Source organism: Nycticebus coucang, chromosome 14, assembly GCF_027406575.1.
Source record: "Nycticebus coucang isolate mNycCou1 chromosome 14, mNycCou1.pri, whole genome shotgun sequence".
NCBI classification, from domain to species: Eukaryota; Metazoa; Chordata; class Mammalia; order Primates; family Lorisidae; genus Nycticebus; species Nycticebus coucang.
Genome location: NC_069793.1, coordinates 81,392,784 through 81,413,178, shown reverse-complemented (window position 1 = coordinate 81,413,178; position 20,395 = coordinate 81,392,784). Strand labels below are relative to the sequence as shown.

The 20,395-nt window shown below is 39.1% G+C and overlaps 1 protein-coding gene across 2 annotated transcripts in view; it reads right to left on the bottom strand.

Annotated features, from left to right (window-relative positions):
- CCDC81 (coiled-coil domain containing 81) overlaps positions 1 to 19,982 on the bottom strand; it is a 69,864-nt gene extending 49,882 nt beyond the window's left edge. Inside the window, exons 1-5 of one of the 2 annotated variants that reach the window (XM_053561863.1) lie at positions 19,904 to 19,982; positions 15,153 to 15,214; positions 13,536 to 13,692; positions 9,429 to 9,685; positions 7,504 to 7,583 (exon numbers count right to left, since the gene is read on the bottom strand). In XM_053561863.1, the coding sequence (XP_053417838.1) occupies positions 7,504 to 7,583; positions 9,429 to 9,685; positions 13,536 to 13,692; positions 15,153 to 15,214; positions 19,904 to 19,982 (635 nt within the window). Of the gene's footprint in view, positions 1 to 7,503; positions 7,586 to 9,428; positions 9,686 to 13,535; positions 13,693 to 15,152; positions 15,215 to 19,903 lie in introns of both variants that reach the window. The other variant, XM_053561864.1, reaches the window with a different exon arrangement.
- Between the last annotated feature and the right edge of the window lie 413 nt (positions 19,983 to 20,395).

The window sequence follows — 20,395 nt, the reverse complement described above, 5'->3', positions numbered from 1 at the left end:
ACTCTGACTGGATCAAAGATTGAAACTTAAGACATGAAAGTATAAAAATACTAGAGGAGAGTGCAGGGAAAACCCTTGAAGAAATCGGTCTGGGCGAGTATTTTATGAGGAGGACACCCCGGGAATTGAAGCAGCTTCAAAAATACACTACTGGGACTTGATCAAACTAAAAAGCTTCTGCACAGCCAAGAACACAGTAAGTAAAGCAAGCAAACAGCCCTCAGAATGGGAGAAGATATTTGCAGGTTATGTCTCTGACAAAGGTTTAATAACCACAATCCACAGAGAACTCAAATGCATTAGCAAGAATAGAACAAGGGATCCCATCGCAGGCTGCGCAAGGGATTTGAAGAGAAACTTCTCTGAAGAAGACAGGCGCGCGGCCTTCAGACATATGAAAAAATGCTCATCATCTTTAATCATCAGAGAAATGCAAATCAAAACTACTTTGAGATACCATCTAACTCCAGTGAGACTAGCCTATATCACAAAATCCCAAGACCAGAGATGTTGGCACAGATGTGGAGAAAAGGGAACACTTTTGCACTGCTAGTGGGAATGCAAATTAATACAATCCTTTTGGAAAGAGATATGGAGAACACTTAGAGATCTAAAAATAGATCTGCCATTCAATCCTATAATCCCTCTACTGGGCATATACCCAGAAGACCAAAAAGCACATCATAACAAAGATATTTGTACCAGAATGTTTATTGCAGCCCAATTCATAATTGCTAAGTCATGGAAGAAGCTCAAGTGCCCATCGATCCACGAATGGATTAATAAATTGTGGTATATGTACACCATGGAATATTACGCAGCCTTAAAGAAAGATGGAGACTTTACCTCTTTCATGTTTACATGGATGGAGCTGGAACATATTCTTCTTAGTAAAGTATCTCAAGAATGAAAGAAAAGATACCCAATGTACTCAGCCCTACTATGAAACTAATTTAGGGTTTTCACATGAAAGCTATAACCCAGTTACAACCTAAGAATAGGCATAAGGGGGAAAGGGAGGGGAGGGATGGGGGAGGTGGGTAGAGGGAAGGAGATTGGTGGGATTACACCAGTGGTGCATCTTACAAGGGTATATGTGAAACTTGGTAAATGGTCTGTGAAGCTAATGAATGATGCCCCATGATTATATCAATGTCCACAGCTATGATTTAATAAAAAAAAAAAAAAAGGATTACAAATGTCCACCGAACTTTCGAAGAACTCGATATCCAAAATTTCACCAGGCTTATCAATATTCTCCATTAATGTGAATGGCTTAAACTGTCCTCAAAAGAGGCACAGGTTGGCTGACTGTATACAAAAACTCAGGCCAGATATCTGCTGCATACAAGAATGTCTTCTTACCTTAAAAGATAAATACAGACTCAGGGTGAAATGATGGTCATCCATATTTGAGGCAAATGGAAATCAGTAAAAAGCAGGTGTTGCAATTCTATTTGCAGATACAATAGGCTTCAAAACCAACAAAATTAAGGAAGGATAAGAATGGTCACTTCATATTTGTTAAGGGTAATACTCAATAGGATGAGATTTCAATTATTAATATTTATGCACCCAACCAAAATGCGTCTCAATTTATAAGAGAAACTGTAACAGCCATGCGCAACTTCATTTCCTCCAACTCCATAATAATCGGAGATTTTCACACTCCTTTGACAGTGTAGGATAGATCTTCCAATAAGAAGCTAAGCAAAGAAATTTTAGATTTAAACCTAACCATCCAACATTTGGATTTAACAGATATATACAGAATATTTCATCCCAGCAAAACTGAATACACATTCTCATCAGCTCACGGAACATACTCCAAAATCGATCACATCTTAGGTCACAAGTCTAAACTCAGTACATTTAAAGGAACAGAAATTATTCCCTGCATCTTCTCGGACCACCATGTAATAAAAGTTGAACTCAGTAACAACAGGAATCTGCATACTCATACAAAAACATGGAAGTTAAATAACCTTATGCTGAATGATAGCTGGGTCATGCATGAGATTAAGAAGGAAATTACCAAATTTTTGGAACAAAATGACAATGAAGACACGAATTATCAGAACTTCTGGGATAGCACAAAGGCAGTCGTAAGAGGGAAATTTATAGCACTGCAAGCCTTCCTCAAGAGAACGGAAAGAGAGGAAGTTAACTTAATGGGACATCTCAAGCAACTGGAAAAAAAAAAATCCAATCCCAAACCCAGTAGAAGAAAAGAAATAAAAAAAAATTAGAGCAGAATTAAATGAAAATGAAAACAAAAAGATTGTACAACAGACCAACAAATCAAAAAGTTGGTTTTTTGAAAAGGTCAATAAAATAGATAAACCTCTGGCTAAACTAACCAGGAAAAAAAGAGTAAAATCTCTAATTTCATCAATCAGAAATGAGAAAGACAAAACAACAACAGACTCCTTAGAAATTAAAAAAAATCTTTAATGAATATTACAAGAAACTTTATTCTCAGAAACATGAAAATCTGAAGGAAATTGACCAATACTTTGAAGCACATCACCTTCCAAGACTTAGCCAGAATCAAGTGGAAATGTTGAATCAGGCCTATATCACGTTCTGAAATAGCATCAACTGTATAAAATCTCCCTAAAAGAAAGAGTCCAGGACCAGATGGCTTCAAGTCAGAATTCTACCAAACCTTTAAAGAGGAACTAGTATTTATATTACTCAACCTGTTCCAAAATATAGAAAAAGAAGGAATACTACCCAATACATTCTATGAAGCAAATATCACCATGATCCCCAAATAAGGAAAAGACCCAACAAGAAAAGAAAATTATAGACCAATATCACTAATGAATATGGATGAGAAAATATTCAACAAGATCCTAACAAACAGAATCCAGCAACACACAAACAAATTATACATCATGACCAAGTGAGTTTCATTCCAGGGTCTCAAGGCTGGTTCAATATACGTAATCTATAAATATAATTCAGCACATAAACAAATTAAAAAACAAAGACCATATGATTCTCTCAATTGATGCAGAAAAACCTTTTCATAATATCTAGCATCACTTCATGATCAGAACACTTAAGAAAACTGGTATAGAAGGGACATTTCTTTTTTTTTTTTTTTTGTAGAGACAGAATCTCACTGTACCACCCTCGGTAGAGTGCCGTGGCGTCACACGGCTCACAGCAACCTCTTAACTCTCGGGCTTAGAGCGATTATCTTGCCTCAGCCTCCCGAGTAGCTGGGACTACAGGCGCCCGCCACAACGCCCGGCTACTTTTTTTGTTGCAGTTTGGCCGGGGCTGGGCCTGAACCCACCACCCTACTTATAGAGGCCATCTACAGCAAACTCACAGCCAATATCGTATTGAATGGAGTTAATTTAAAATCATTTACACTCAGATCAGGAACAGGCAAGGTTGCCCATTGTCTCCACTGCTCTTTAACATTGTAATGGAAGTTTTAGCCATTGCAATTAGGGAAGAAAAGGCGATCAAGGGTATCCATATAGGGACAGAAGAGATCAAACTTTCACTCTTGTCAGATGATATGATTGTATATCTTGAAAACACCAGGGATTCTACTACAAAACTCTTAGAAGTGATCAAGGAATACAGCAGCATCTCAGGTTACAAAATCAACATTCATAAATCGTTAGCCTTTGTATATGCCAACAATAGTCAAGCTGATAAAATAGTCAAGGACTCTATTCCATTCACAATAGTGCCAAGGATGAAATGTTTGTGAGTTTATCTAACAAAGGATGTGAAAGATCTCTATAAAGAGAACTATGAAACTCTTAAGAAAAGAAATAACTGAAGATGTTAACAAATGGAAAAACATACCATGCTCATGGCTGGGAAGAATCAACATTGTTAAAATGTCTATACTACCCAAAGCAATATACATACAATTTTAATGCAATACCTATTAAAGCTCCACTGTCGTATGTTAAAGATCTTGAAAAAATAATACTTCATTTTATTTGAAATCAGAAAAAACCTTGAATAGCCAAGACATTACTCAGAAATAGAAACAAAGCAGGAGGAATTACACTACCAGACCTCAGACTATACTACAAATCTATAATGATCAAAACAGCATGGTACTGGCACAAAAACAGAGAGGTAGATGTATGGAACAGAATAGAGAACCAAGAGATGAACCCAGCTACTTACCATTATTTGATCTTTGACAAGCCACTTAAAAACATTCAGTGGGGAAAAGATTCCCTATTTAACAAATGGTGCTGGGTGAACTGGCTGGCAACCTGTAGAAGACTGAAAGTGGACCCGCACCTTTCACCCTTAAGTAAGATAGACTCTCACTGGATTAAATATTTAAACTTAAGGCATGAAACTATAAAAATACTAGAAGAACATGCAGGGAAAACTCTTGAAGAAATTGGTCTGGACGAGAATTTTATGAGGAGGACCCCCCAGGCAATTGAAGCAGCATCAAAAATACATTACTGGGACCTGAAAAGGTCAAACTAAAAAGCTTTTGCACAGCCAAGAACACAGTAAGTAAACCAGGCAGATGGCCCTCAGAATGGGAGAAGATATTTGCAGGTTATGTCTCTTACAAAGATTTTATAACCAGAATCCACAGAGAACTCAAACATAGTAGCAAAAAAAGAACAAGTGATCCCATCTCAGGCTGGGGAAGGGACTTGAAGAGAAAATTCTCTGAAGAAGACAGGCACACGGCCTATAGACACATGAAAAAATGCTCATCATCCTTAATCATCAGAGAAATGCAAATCAAAACTACTTTGAGATATCATCCAACTCCAGTAAGATTAGCCCACACATCACAAAATCCCAAAACCAGAGATGTTGGAGTAGATGTGGAGAAAAGGAAACACTTCTACATTGCTAGTGGGAATGAAAACTAATACAGTCCTTTTGGAAAGATGTTTGGAGAATACCTAGAGATCTAAAAATAGACCTGCCATTCGATCCTATAATTCCTTTACTAGGTAAATATCTAGAAGACCAAAAATCACATCGTAACAAAGATATTTGTACCAGAATGTTTATTGCAGCCCAATTCATAATTGCTAAGTCTTAGAAGAAGCCCAAGTGCCCATCAATCCACGAATGGATTAATAAATTGTGGTGCATGTACACCATGGAATATTATGCAGCTTTAAAGAAATACGGAGACTTTACCTCCTTCATGTTTACATGGATGGAGCTGGAACATATTCTTCTTAGTAAAGTATCTCAAGAATGGAAGAAATAGTATCCAATGTACTCAGCCCTACTATGAAACTAATTTATAGCTTTCTATAACCCAGTTATAACCTAAGAATATGGGGAAGGGGGAGAGGGGAGGGGAAGTGGAGGATGGATGGAGGGAGGGTGATTGGTGGGATCACACCTAAGTGAATCTTACAAGGGTACATGTGAAACTTACTAAATGTAGAATATAAATGTCTTAACACAATAACTAAGAAAATGCCAGGAAGGCTATGTTAACTAGTGTGATGAAAATATGTCAAATGGTATATAAAACCATGTATGGTGCCCCATGATTGCATTAATGTACACAGCTATGATTTAATAATTATAATAAAAGATGGATAAAGGACTTAAATTTAAGGCATGAAACAATAAACGTCCTCAAAGAAAGCATAGGAAAAACATGCAAGATATCAACTTGGAGAAAGACTTTATGAAGAAGACTTCTGTGGCAATCGCAACAACAAAAATAAACAAATGGGGGTGGTGCCTGTGGCTCGGTGAGTAGGGCGCTTACCCCATATACTGAGGCTAGCAGGTTTAAACCTGGCCCCAGCCAAACGGCAACTAAAAATAGCTGGGCACTGTGGTGGGCGCCTGTAGTCCCAGCTACTAGGTAGGCCAAGGCAAGAGAATTGCCTAAGCCCAAGAGCTGGAGGTTGATGTGAGCTGTAATGCCACAGCACTCTACTAAGGGTGACAAAGTGAGACTCTGTCTCTGAAAAAATAAAAAAATAAAATAAAATAAATAAATAAATGGGACTTAATTAAACTGAAAAGCTTCTGTACAGCTAAGGAGACAACAACCAAAGCAAATAGACAGCCTACCCAATGGGAAGGGATATTTGCATATTTTGAATCAGACAAAAGCTTAATAACTAGGATTTATAGAGAACTCAAATTAATTCACATGAAAAAAGCCAACAATACCATATATCAACAGGCAAGAGACATGAATAGAACCTTCTCTGAAGAAGACAGATGAATGGCTAACAAACATATGAAAAAATGCTCATCATCCCTAATTATTGGAGAAATGCAAATCAAAACCACCCTGAGATATCATATAATCCTAGCAAGAATGGCTCACATCACAAAATCTCAAAACTGCAGATGCTGGTGTGGATGTGGAGAGAAAGGAACACTTTTACACTACTGGTGGGACTGAAAACTAATACAACTTTTTTGGAAGGAAGTATTCAGAACCCTCAAAGAACTCAAGCTAGAACTCCCATTTGACCCTGCAATCCCATTACTGGGCATCTACCCAGAAGGAAAAATATCCCTTTACCATAAGGACACTTGCACTAGACTGTTTATTGCAGCTCAATTTACAATCGCCAAAATGTGGAAACAGCCTAAATGCCCACCAACCCAGGAATGGATTAACAAGCTGTGGTATATGTACACCATGGAATACTATTCAGCCTTTAAAAAAGATAAAGACTTTATATCCTTTGTATTCACCTGGACGGAAGTGGAACACATTATTCTTAGTAAAGCATACAAGAATAGAGGAGCATGAATCTTATGTACTTAATTCTTAATCCTATGTACTTTATTCTCATATGAGGAAAATTAATGACAATTAATGAGAGAGAAAGAAGGAGGGTGGGAGGAAAGGAAAACAGAGAGAGGGAAGGCGGGAGGGGGTGGGAGAAGGGAAGAGCAGAGAGAGGGAAGGAGGGAGGGGGTAGGGGTCTCCATGTGTGACACACCTTTGGGGGGCAAGGCCCAATTATAAGAGGGACTTTACCTAACAAATGCAATCAGCATAACCTGGTTTCTTGTACCCTCAATGAATCCCCAATAATAAAAAAAGAAAATTAAATATAGCCATGCATAGCCACCAATAACACCCACTGTGCTCATGGGGCAAAGCTGTTCCTTTATTCTAACCTTACCTTTTAAACCCATTTAGTGGTAAAAATCTGAGCTCAGACAGGAAGTGGACTGGATTGCAGGAAGAGGAAGAAGGTAGGCAGGGGAAGTAGTGGAAAGTAGGGGAAAGAAGAGTTTAACATTGCAAGAATAAAGGTGTTGAAAGGTGGTATCAGAATTTCCAGGGAGCCAAGAGTAGTTTAAATAAAGGATATTCTAAATGTCTATTGTTATTTAACTACAGAAAGTGTACCAATAAAATCTTTTTTGCTGGTGCATTTAGAGAGGGAGAGGAGCTACAAAAGGCTGAGAAACACTGCCCAATTGATCAGCAGATCAGCAAGGAGAGCTGGTGGCCTGCAGGGACCCAAGGAGCATGGCACTCACCTAGGAAATGCAAGCACACCGCTGGGCGGCTTCCTCAAGCTCTCTCTGCTGGAGATCACCGAGTCCACAGTGCCAGGCCTCTGGAGGAGAGTGACAGAGACAGGGCAGGGTTACACCTGGGCATAGACAAATCAGAAACTACAGCTATCTCAAAGGCAAAGCTACCTTTGATGATGCTTTTCATTGTTTAGTGCTTCAAGTCCAGAACTTAAAATCCAATGAAGAATGATCTCATTTCATCAAACCAGGCACCATGGGGTGGGTAGTAGCAAGAATACTGCCTTTTCTTAGAACATTTCCTCTTTGGTAATGGTCTGCAGAGTTGACAACTTCTTTTAGACATCTTTAAAAGGAGAGCAGACTTCCCAAAACTATCTGGAAAATGAGTGAGCTCTCTAATTTCACTCTTGGCCCAAATGACTCCAAAATTAAGCAGTTAAGAGAAGGGGTTTGGGGTGGGGCCTGTGGCTCAAAGGAGTAGGGCGCTGGCCCCATATGCCTGAGGTGACAGGTTCAAACCCAGCCCCGGCCAAAGACTGCAAAAAAAAAAATTAAAAAAAAAAGAGAAGGAGTCAGGTGGGCTTATATTCAAATCCCAACATTGCTAATATCTATGTGGCCTCATCCACAAGGTTTGTGGGGAGAATAATAGATCCAATACAGAGGACTTCTACAAGGTAGTCTATGAAAGTGGCTAACATAGTAAGCACTGAACAAATGGCTACTGTAATTTTTGTGTAATTATCTATATCATTATATTATTAGTATAAAATATTATTTTATGCAAAATAGTGACATGTTTTGGCAAGGTGCAGTGGCTCACATCTGTAGACTCAGCTACTTGGAAGGCTAAAGCAGGAGGATTGCTTGAGCCCGGGAGTTGGAGGCTGCAGTGAGCTACAATGACACCACTGCACTCTAGCCAGGGTGACAGAGCAAGACTCTGTCTCAAGAAAAAAAAAATTAATTCTGCATGAATGCTATGGCTTATAAAAGGCTTTGAAGGGAATTCTCAAAAACAAGTCTTAAAATATTTCTAACAAAAGCAGCATTGCTGAAATAAACACTCAGCTTCCCAAGTATTTTTACAGAACTGCACTCAGGTTTAAGTTATGGGACATTTGAGAATAAAATGATAACTCCCACTGCTTTACAACAGCCTCCCAAAACATGCAGAATTAATAAGCTATTAATAAGTACTGGATTCACTTGGAGCTCCATGATTGAATACATTCAGGCAGTTAAACTGGCTGTGGTATAGCCAGACATTTCAGGGCCCTTAACATGTGGCTGTGCTTCGTGCCTATGCCCTGGGGGAAGTTTGATACCATCAGCAGTTTTTCAGCCTGCTTTAGCCTTCAAACCCTTTCTTCACAAAGTATCTCCCAGGACTAGCTTTTTTACAAAATGTTCCTTAAAAATTATGCTTTAGAGTTCAGCAAGTAAAGGAAAATGTCATTTTCTCTTTTAAACAAAGCTCAGTAGAATCTCTGAGAGGTAGAGATGAGCTAGCTATTTTGGCCTTGCTTGTGGATTTGCAGATCTTGCCTGTGGTTGCATGGGGGAAAAAAGATTTTTTCCTGTGTGTGTGTTTCCATTTTCTACATGCAGAGCTGGTGTCTCTCTTAGCAATCCTGAATGAAACCAGACTGTGTAGAAAACACCAAAAGCCTCGTTACACACAACTTCCATCTCCTAAACCCAGATTCCAAAGCTTCATAAAAGGAGACATGGACAGAATTAGATGATATGCATAGCCTTTTCATTTAAAAATAAAGCTTTGCTCTATCAGATAGAGAATTACATAACATTCTGTGGTAATTCAATCTATTCATGTCCACTTTGTGAGTTCCCAGAGTTAGGTACCTAAGGCACAGGAAGTATTCAGTATTTCCTATTGATAGACTAGGAAAATATTAATTTACATTTGCTAGCGCTTTTGCCAAAGCCCCACTTCCATCCACGGCACAAAGGAAGTCGTTATAAAATCTCATCTTCACTTTGCCATCTTTGATCACGAGGACCCCGATTCCTTTGAATGAAAACTCCACAATATGTTTGACGGAAATGGATCGTGATAAGAAAAGCAGCGTCTCCTTCACACATCCTTCTACTACATCCCTGTTAAATGGACCTTCCAGGGAGATCAAGACAAAATTAAGTGGAACAACTGGGATATCACCTAGAGGAGAAAAAGACAGTTGGGAAAGGAAGTGGTGATTACAATAAGGACATATCATCTACACAAATCATTATCTGATTCTCGTTTAATACCGAAAAATAGAATTGTTCATGTGAAGCCTCTAGTTATATCCAATGTAAAATTATTACTGCAGATAGTTAACACAGCTAGTTATCAACGCATATTAGTCAATACAATTTTCTTTAAAAGTATAAAGTTTTATGCTCAAATTAAGGACAATTCATGTCTAAATACCACTGTAGGCAAGCTTTTGGTTTTCTCTAAGAGGTATCTTAATAATCAACCACTTCTCTCCATCAGAAGGTTTTCTAAAGTTTTCAGCCCCCTTACCTTTCAGAATACACTGGGGCAATATTTGCCTGTCTCTACCAGTTATCACATTATTTTTAAATGATTGTAAATATCCACAGATGTTAAATGTTTTGAAAAGACAATAACCTTCACTCGAAGTTATCCGAGTGAAATTGGGTCTTACAGAAGGGCATCAGACAGAATAACTTGCAGAACGTTTTTCCTCTCTACCGAGCCCACACGTGACAATGCAAAGGAATAAGATCACATCTGCCTGAAGGAAGCCCTGGATCTATTCAACTAGAACAGATGTAAGAGCTGTGCAAGGTGCCCGAGTCAGAAAGGGTGAAGAAGGACTCGCGATGATGAAAAAGCCAAGGGAGACAATAGATAGAGGAACAGAACAGACAGAAGCAGAGGTATTCTAAACATTCACTCAGCACGCATGAACTACAACCTTTCCAGTGTCTAATACAGCTGAGTGATGAGGATTGACAGCTCTACCAAACATGAGTTTCACTGTATCAGTCCACCATCTCCTGCAGAGTTTAATAGTAGTTCTCTACCATCACCCTTCTTTTTCTTTTCTTTAATATAGATTTCTTAAAAAAGAAAGCCATCTTGCCTGCCTCTGGATTCTGGCCCCTACCATTCACCCACTGCCTCTCTGCGATCTGTCTTTAAGCACACTCATCTCCATAAGGGCACTATCATCTTGTGGTGGGCAAGCCAATGGGTACTTGGCAAACCTCTCACAACCTCCCTATAACTCCTGTTGGCCACTCCCTCTCTTTTCTTTTGTATCCTTGACACCACTCTCCGTTCTCCAATTTTCCTCTTCCTTGGTCTCCTTCCTTGGTCTCCTTGCTGGTTTCTCACCTCTTCTACATCTTATAAGGTACTAAGGTTGTTTCTTCTAAAAAAAAAATTAGGATTCTATCCTTGTCTGTCTCTTCTTTCTACATCTCCTTTCCTGGGTAAACTTATCTAAATCTTGATCTCTAGTCTCTATCCCTTTCCTAAGCTCTAGAATCACCTCTACCTCAATATCCCTACAGGAATCTCAAATTCAACATGTTAGAAGCAAACTTATTAGTTTATCCACCACCAAAACCTGCCTTTCCCCTTTTATTCCCTATGGCAGCTAATGGAGAATATAGCTTCCATCTATTCTCCAAACAAGAACTCTGAGTCTTCTTAAATACCACCTTTCTCCTCTTGTACGCACCACTCTCAACGTGATCAGTCCTATCTATCAATCAGTTCTATATCTGAAATGTCCTAGGAATAGTTTCCCTAGGACATTCCTCCTGAGCATCACTGCCTTCACTCAGGCTTTTACTATATTTTACCAAACTTCTTTAACTGAAAAATACTTTCCTAAACTAAAAACTGAACCAGGACAAATAATTCCCTGATCAGTAACTTTCAATGGCTCCTTGGTGCCTACAGGATGAATTCTAACATCCTTATCATACCATACAAGGCCCCTCAGAATTAGCTCCTACCTCCCATTGTTTTACCCCTCTCCACTTGCTTCCACAATCATATGCCCTAGCCATACGAAAGTACCCATTTCTTCCTTAAAGGCTTCACTTCTCATCTTATTCTTGTTCATTCTGTTCCTGAAATTCCTTCCCCAGCTTCTCTGCCAGTAGAGTCCTCTGTCATCCTCTAAGACCTTCTCACATGTCATCTTCCTAAACCTCCCCAAGCAGAGGTAGGTGTGCTGTCTTCGGGACTCCCACAACATTTGATCCAGTTAAAATCAATGCTACTTTATAACACTTAATTGTGTTGCATCATTTGCTTTTATATTTATTGTCTATCTTAGATTCTGAGCTCTTCAAAACAAGAACCCAAGTCTTACTAATCTTTAAAGACCTCTATACAATGTTTGGTTAGTTACCTTGTTAATTAACAATGAAAAATCACAACCCCAAAACTAAACTAGAAGGTAGAAGGTAGACAGCCTTCTTTTGAACTAATCAGTCATATATTATTAACTTTGAAATTTCCTTCTCTTGCAAAAAATTAATTATAGATCTAAGCTACTTTGGAGGGACTATACTACAAGTTCTAAGGTTAAAAGAAAGTTTTGTTGTTGGTGTTGTTGGTGTTGTTGTTTTTGAGACAGGGTCTCTCACTGCTCTATAGTGGTACAATCATAGCTCACTGCAGTTCAAGAGATCCTCCTGCCTCAGTCTCCCAATATATGGACTACAGGCATCCACTACCATGCCTAGCTATTTTTTTTTTCTTTTTATAGACAGATTTTCACTGTATTTCCCAGGCTAGTCTCAAACTCCTAGCCACAAGCAATCCTCTTGCCTCAGCCTCCCAAGTAGCTGGGATTACAGGTGCAAGCTGCCATGCCTGGCAAAAAATAAGCTCTAATTCAAAAGCACAGATCTTTTTTGCAAAAATGTTGGCTTTATTTTCATTTCCTTTAGTAGATTTTTGATGAAATGTGATACACTTCTTCTTTCATTAGTCTCTAGGTAAAAATGGGTGAAAGTTCATCAAACCCAGCATGCTGAAGATATGCAGAAGGAATTCTAAGCATAGCTTGTCGTCATTTGTTTTTCCAATATATCACTTTGGTAGAAAGTTACTCTGAAAATTAACTTTCAGGAAAGTTATCTTAAAAGAAAATTACAGTTACTATCTTTCTTTATCCAAGTATGAGTCTATGCAGGAGGAGGAAATAAGGAAGGTCAAAAGGAACACAGGCAGGCATCAGGATGGACGCACCCAGAGGCCTCTAAGTGACCAAGGCTGGCATCAGGAAGCCCACACATTAAAGTTGATGGACGTGTCCTGTGGCAGGGATTATGTCTGTTTTGTTTGCTACTAGGTCTAACATATAGTTGACCCTCAGTAAACATAGGGTGACCCAAAGGTTGCCCATAAAGTCACACACCTAAGGAAAATGGGAAATTGTAGCCAAATGTACCTTTTTTTTTTTTTTTACAAAATATTCATTACAAAATATTTACAAAACATTTTCTACATGTTGACCACCTCTTTATAAAAATTACAGAAGGAAGGAAAGTTGGTTTTAGAGTGTGAGAAAAACATCTAAGGTATATTTATGGAATTATTCAACTTCTAAATTTTAATAATTTTGATTATATGTATTATAGAAAAGTGTTTAGTTATCTATTTCACTGCTGATACTGACTATAGTTCTTCCAACTAGAGACCCCAATTAACTTTATCTTCTTCATAAATACTTTTAACTTCTTAGACTATGAAATATGAATAAAGGTCTGTATGAGTCGATGGTGTAGCTCTCGTGTAAACTTGCCTTTCTGTCACATCAGGTCTTTTCATGCCTGACTCTTAAGTTACTGGGATTTAAAGTGGCCCCAGGAAGACTCTATATTTTCCCACCTTGGCTAAGGATACCATGTGAAAAGTGAGCCCTCCAATTCGAAACCAATAAAGCAGCACTGTCCAAATCTTTACCCTTTCATTTCTATCCCCAGGCTGGCAAATCCTTTGGAAAAAAATCTTAAATATTAAAATTATTTACCAGGAGTATATATTTTGTTTTGTTTGAGTCCGTGGATCTGTATTAACTTCTCTGACATGATAAACACGGGCCTCTGGGTTAGAACAAACTTGTTGTTTCCCACATCAATCTTTTGCCTCGTGAAAGTAAAAGTTCCAAATCCTGAAATGTGAACCCCCTAGAAGGGGAAAGGAAGGAGAGGAAAACAGGAACAAAAATAATTCACTGAAGGGATGAGAAAATAATATTCAGTATTGTTCTACAAAAAACATGAAGAGAATTAAGCTTAGGTTTTATAACTTCAATGATATTTATGACCCCTTAAAGCCATAACATTTTATAATTCTAAGTTTTTAAGTATGTTTAGTATAAAATGTAATATGTTGGTCTACAATGACTTATAGACATCAGATCCTTCACGTCCAATCATTAAAAGGCTAAGACATATGCATGAATGTCATAGCTTCTTTTTTAAAATTTTATTAATTTTTTAATTTCAGATTGATATGAGTGTACAATTAGGTTATAATGTTTGCACAGCTTCTTTTAATAAATATCTAGGATTATTTTATCCTGAACTGTCTTATAAATTTCAATCATTTGCCATTAGTGGAATTTAAGAGGGCATGAGACACTTTGCTTTCTCATTCCCTCCGTTAGATTTTGTCTGCCACTTAAAATCAGATAACCCGGCATCCAAGTCTTATGTCACAATGTAGTGATGTTGGCTGGTGGGTAAAAGCAAATGTTGCTGGCTCTCAGAAATTGGATTTCTGTCTCTCTGGAAATACACGTAGCATACATCAAGGGTTACAAACTCAAATACCTACGGGAACCGTGACAGAATGATGGGAATTAAAGGTAGCCGAGCAGTGGCTGGAGAGTGCATGCTGCATCTACAGGAGAGAGCCGTGGTGGGCTGCAGCCAAGTATCACCACGCAGGAATGGGAAAAAGGGCATTGTTAGATCGTCTGACTTTTCAAGGAAAGGGAGAAAAAAGTCCAAAACTTTACATAAACATTCCAAATTTAAAGTGACAACAACTTACCCAAATTCTCAAACCAAACAAAGTAAGTCTGAAGAATGAACTCCACAGAGAGTTCTCATAGTGCTGAGTAAGGTATAAAAAAGCTTCCCAACTTCCCAACTCCCTAAAGCTCCTCCCAAAATCTCCACCCTGTTCTATGGCATGTAAAACCAAGACTGACAGGAAGAAATAGTTTAGCCCCGGACAAAGTTTCTCATCTTTAGCAGGTTGAGTTTGGCTCCTGTTTTCACAAATTTCAGTTACCAGCCATTCCCTACAAGGCCAGGCGAGAAGCAGTGTGTCCTTGTACAACTATGCAGGGAATCTATTAGATCAGAGAACTCACTGAGTTTCTTTACACAAACCCAGGCCAATCAGTACTACACTCTGTGTCAGATGAGCAGAACTTAAACTTCATCACCTAAGAATAAGATCCATGTTTGTTAAATCTACTATCTACAAGTCCTAAGTGTGAGCATCATAAAATCACACGACTGAAGGCTAAACTGGGTGACTCTAAAGTCTATTGCTCTGCTTCCAGAAAAGTTATATAAGACATGGAGGAAGGACCCTCTGAACTTCTACATTACAATTAAAGTACAAATCCTACCTTGTGCAGGGTTAGCTGCCGTTCCACAAATTCCGACACATTGTCCCAGATAGTAGCAACTTCTGAAATTCAAAGGAAACCAGAAATAATTTATGTGAACACCCATGTGATAGTAAATTAGTGCTAATAAATAAACATGTAAATATGAATGAAATAAGAAATAAAATGACAATAATTCCTAGTTAACTTAGTATTAACAAAAAATAAAGTTGTTCTCAAAAGTTAATTTTCCTTTTATCCATTTAAGTTCCGAAGATGTGATTTTGAAAAGCGATAATGAATTTTGGAAGAAAACATTTCTACAATAAAGCAAACTGTCGGGCATTGCTTCTCTATTCTGTAAATAAAGTTAGCCAAGAGTAAGCTAGCCTTTTCTTAATGACCCATTCAACAGCCATTTGTCAAGTGTCTGCGCTATGCCATTTGATTAATGCAAACATTTATTTCTATATCATTCTATGACACAGGTATAAGAACAAGGGCCACTAAAGGCATGAAAGGCTGTTTTTTGTCTGAATACTGTACACATATGTTTTTGCTAAATTCTTGAATTTACTTTTTATTCCCATGTTTTCACTGTTAGACCATCAGCTTTCACTTCTCTCTGCTGCTATAGCTTTCCCAGCTTCCTCTCCGGTCCTAATTCACTGCTACTTATCTGCCGCATTCTAGAAATAACCAATATATAATCTCTAAAACAATGGTTTTAAAAAACACACCTTTGACCGAGGGCCCAAGAAGCTTTACTTTGAATCAATTTATACTTTGTACAATCAACTTTGACTAATTGGAGAGAGGTCTTCTGTGTTTATTTGCTTGTTCTAAACTATGTTCAAAAAAACTGTGGTAGAAAAATAGGTAGTTGCCAATAACTGAAGCGTTAATGTATGATAAGAACATATGCTAAGTAGAACTAATATTTAGAAATATAGAAAATTATATCTGTGTTTACATTGTCATTCCAAACCTAGTCATGTATTTATTAAAGATACTTTACAGTTAGGAACTCCTTGCAAATAAAAAATGTTACATTGGTTTGTTTGTTTTTGAGATAGAGTCTCACTCTGTCATCCTGGGTAAAGTGCTGTGACATCATAGCTCACAGCACCTCAAACCACCTCCCTGAGTAGGTGGGACTAGAGATGGGGTCTTGCTCTTGCTCAGGCTGGTCTTGAACTCCTGAGCTCAGGCAATCCACTCACCTCGGCCTCCCAGAGTGTGAGGACTACTGGCATGAGCCACCACGCCCAGCCCCAAAAGTGTTAAGTTTTAATTCTCAAAATAAAAGATCAAGAACATTTACCAGGTTGCCGTAGATAGATGCAGTTGGTGAATAAATCCAGCTCTTTTCCCACTTTAGAAACTGCTTGATTTATTGGTATAACTTGCTTTCACCACTGGTTTAAACTACTACCTAAAGCAGGTTGGCTCGGCACCTGTAGCTCAAGTGACTAAGGCACCAGCCACATACACCTGAGCTGGTGAGTTCAAATCCAGCCCTGGCGCATCAAACAACAATGACAGCTGCAACCAAAAACTAGCTGGGCGTTGTGGCAGACGCCTGTAGTCCCAGCTACTTGGGAGGCAGAGGCAGGAGAATCGCTTGAGCACAGGAGTTGGAGGTTGCTGTGAGCTGCAATGCCATGGCACTCTACCCAGGGTAACAGCTTGAGGCTCTGTCTCAAATAAATAAATAAATAAAGCAGGTAGATTGAAATAGTTTAATTCTGGCACATTATATATATTTTGATTAACATACCAGGCAAGGAGCAGGTTTGGTGGATAAGAAGTAGCAGTGACTCTCATAAATCCAAGAGTTTGAGATTGGTGGTAGCTAGGCTGACGCCACTGTACTCCAACCTGGGGCAACAGAGTGAGACAATCTCACAAAAAATAAAGTGACTCCAAAGTTTCTATTGAGAGTCAGAAAATACAGAGTAGTCAACAAAATATCAAACAAAAAGAATACGCTGGGAGTGGTGGCTCACACCTGTAATCCTAGCACTCTGGGAGGCCTAGGTGGGTGGATTGCTTTACCTCTCAAGTTTGAGACTAGCCTGAGCAAGAGTGAGACCTCGTCTCTACTAAAAATGAAAAACTGAGACAAGAGGATTACCTGAACCCAAGGTTTGGGGTTACTGTGAGCTATGAGGTCACAGCATTCTACCCAGGGCCACGAAGTGAGACTCTGTCTCAAAGAAAAGAAAGAAGGAACGAGAAAAAAAGAAAAAGAACAAAGTCACAGGACTGGCATTTCCCACTTTCAGACTACCATAAAGCTACAGTTGTCAAGACAGCGTAATACAGGCAAAGGAACAGAAAAATAAATCAGTGGAACAGAATAAAGAGCCCCAAAATAGACTCACGTAAATAGTCAACTGATCTTTGACAAAGGAACAGAGGCAAGTTACAATAGAACAAAGACGGTCTTTTACACAAATGTTGCTAGAACAACTGAACATCCACATGCAAAAACAAAAAGAATCTAGGCACAGACTTTACACACTCCATAAAAATTAATTCGAAATGGTTTATAGACCTAAATGTAAAACACAAAACTATAAAACTCCTTGAAGATAACATAGGATAAAACTTAGATGACCTTGGGTATGGCAATGACTTTTTAGATACAATATCAAAAGCATGATCCACCACAGAAATAATTTATAAGCTGAAATTCATTAAAATTTAAAACTCTGCTCTACAAAAGATGTCAAGAGAATGAGAAGACAAGCCTCAGACTGAGAGAAAATACTCGCAAAAGGCGTAACTAATAAAACACTGTTACCCCAAATTCACAAAAATTTTTAAAACTCAGCCCTCAAGCAAGGCACAGCACACCTGTAATCCTAGCACTAGGAATCCCTTGAGCTCAGGAGTCCGAGACCAGAGTAAGCCAAGACCTCATCTCTACTAAAAATAGAAAAATTAGCCTTGTGTTGTGGCAAGTGCCTGGAATCCCAGTTACTCGGGACGCTGAGGCAGGCCGGTCACTTGAGCCTATGAGTTTGGGGTTGCTATGAGCTAGGCTGAGACCACAACACTCTAGTCCAGCTGACAGAGTGAGACTCTGTCTCAAAAGGGAAATAAAAGGATGAAGTACTCAAATACAACTCCAACCCTACCTAACAAATGTAAACAACGTAACCCAGTCCTATGAAGCCTTATATTAATCCAAAATCTAAAAAGAAAACTCAGCACTAAGGAAACAACTTAATTTCAAAATGGGCCAAAACCTTCATGTTACTAAGTGAAAGAAATGAATCTGAAAGGGCTACATACTGTATGATTTCAACTATATGGCATTCTGGGAAGGGCCAAATTGTGGAGACAGTAAATCAGTGCTTACTGGCGGTGGAGGGTGGGCAGGTTGGGGGCTGGTTGAGGTAGGGCCTGGGGTGGGGGTGGGATTAATAGGCATAACACAGAGGATTCAGGGGGCAGTGAAAAGACTGTCTGACCCTGTAATGATGAACACATTACATTATACAATTGTCCAAATCCACAGAACAGACAACATCAAGAGAGAACCCTAATGTCAAACATGGACTTTGGATGATGTGTCAGTGCTGGTTCCTCAGCTGTAACAAATGTTCCACTCTGGTGTAGGACGTTGATAATGGGAGAATGTTTCCCATGTACCTCTATTAAGGGTATGTGGGAAATCTCTATTCTCAATTTGCTATGAAAATAAAACTGCTCTGAAAAATACGGTTAAAAAAAATTTTTTTTATTGTGCCATTTCCCTTCCTACCTCAAGTGTAAATTTACATTTGTGTGATTATTTCCTCAATGTGTATCTTCCCCACTAGATTGTAAATTCCAAGATTTTTGCTCACCATCCATTCTCAAGTGCTTGGCACTTAGCAGGTTCAAAATTGCTTGAATTAATACATATGTAAATTTACAAATATGGCAGATATTTTAAAATCCATAAAACCATTATTTGTAATGCTTCTTTTAGAATTATTTTGACAGGTAAAAATAAGAGTTATGCAGGGGAGGAGAGAGTCATCATTCCTATTTATTTTACCTTTAAATCACTTGGTTAAAGCCTAGGCTCCATCTCTAAGTTATAATGGCTTGATAACAATAATAGCTTACATTTCTGGAGCAGCTTTCTTCTGCAGGGCTCTGGTGGCTTGCAGACAGACCTCAACATCACTTTGGGGTTACTCTTCTAAGAAACTATTGGTTAGTGTCTTGCTACTAACCAATCCAGTAAGTTTTCTCTGAGAAGTTGCCAGCTCACCTTCCAAATGCTTACCCAGTATCTTTTTATGATCATCTCATTTTCTTAAGAAGAAAGAACAACCACAAGAAGTCAGTGGCAACTAAAGCAAATGTGCCTTTGCATGAACTCTGAAAAGAAGCCATTTAAGGGCCTTTGACAACTGCTTTTCTCCAAAAAGGTTGTTATCTGCCCCAGTGGTAGGTGGTGGTGGGGTGCTTGTTTTTAACTAGGATTTGTTGAGCACTTATTTTGTGCTAGTCCCAGAGCTAAGAGTTGTATATGCATTATCTCATTTAATCAAAACCCTCCTGTGGCCCCTTTCCTTCCTTAGGGCAGTTAGGAAAGAATTTTTTCTGAACAACCGGGATAGGCCTGATGAGACTACCGACTGGTTGCCAAAGCAACCTAACCACTCCAGGACAGACCTCAGCCCAGCAAACAGGGAAGCAGGACCCCTGCCTTACCCTCCAAGCAGGAGAAGCTTCAGTCCCCATGGGCCCCACCTCGTGCCACTCACCCGCCTGGCTCAGCGAAGGCAGCGTGGGCAGCACGTGCCTGCCCAGGTCCTGCAAAGCTGGTGCTATAGTGTCCAGCATCTTCTGTTCCCAGTTGACTCCGTGCTGGGTCCTCAAGGGGTTTCTTTTCTCCCTTTCTTATATGGACTTTGCACAAAAATGATTTTTCTCACCCTTCAGCCCCTTCTCTCCTGAGCTTTCAGTGTGCCTTAAAAAAATACAAATTACAAAAATCTTGAAATTCTAGTTATTTTTTTTTTCTTTCTTCAATAAATTTAAGCATTCATTCCCTTTCCCCTGCTTTGGCTCTTGGGCCCTCCCACCGCAGGAACCCCGAGAGCTGTCCAGCACTGAGTAAGAGTGAGCGAATCCGCCCCCTCTGGCCCAGCGGGAGACCCAGCGAGGAGTGAGCGGAGAGGAGGAGGCACCCGAAAGAGTAGGCTCTGCGGCCGGAGAGCGCTGCGTGTTGCTAGGACGCGACACAGAGGCCGGCT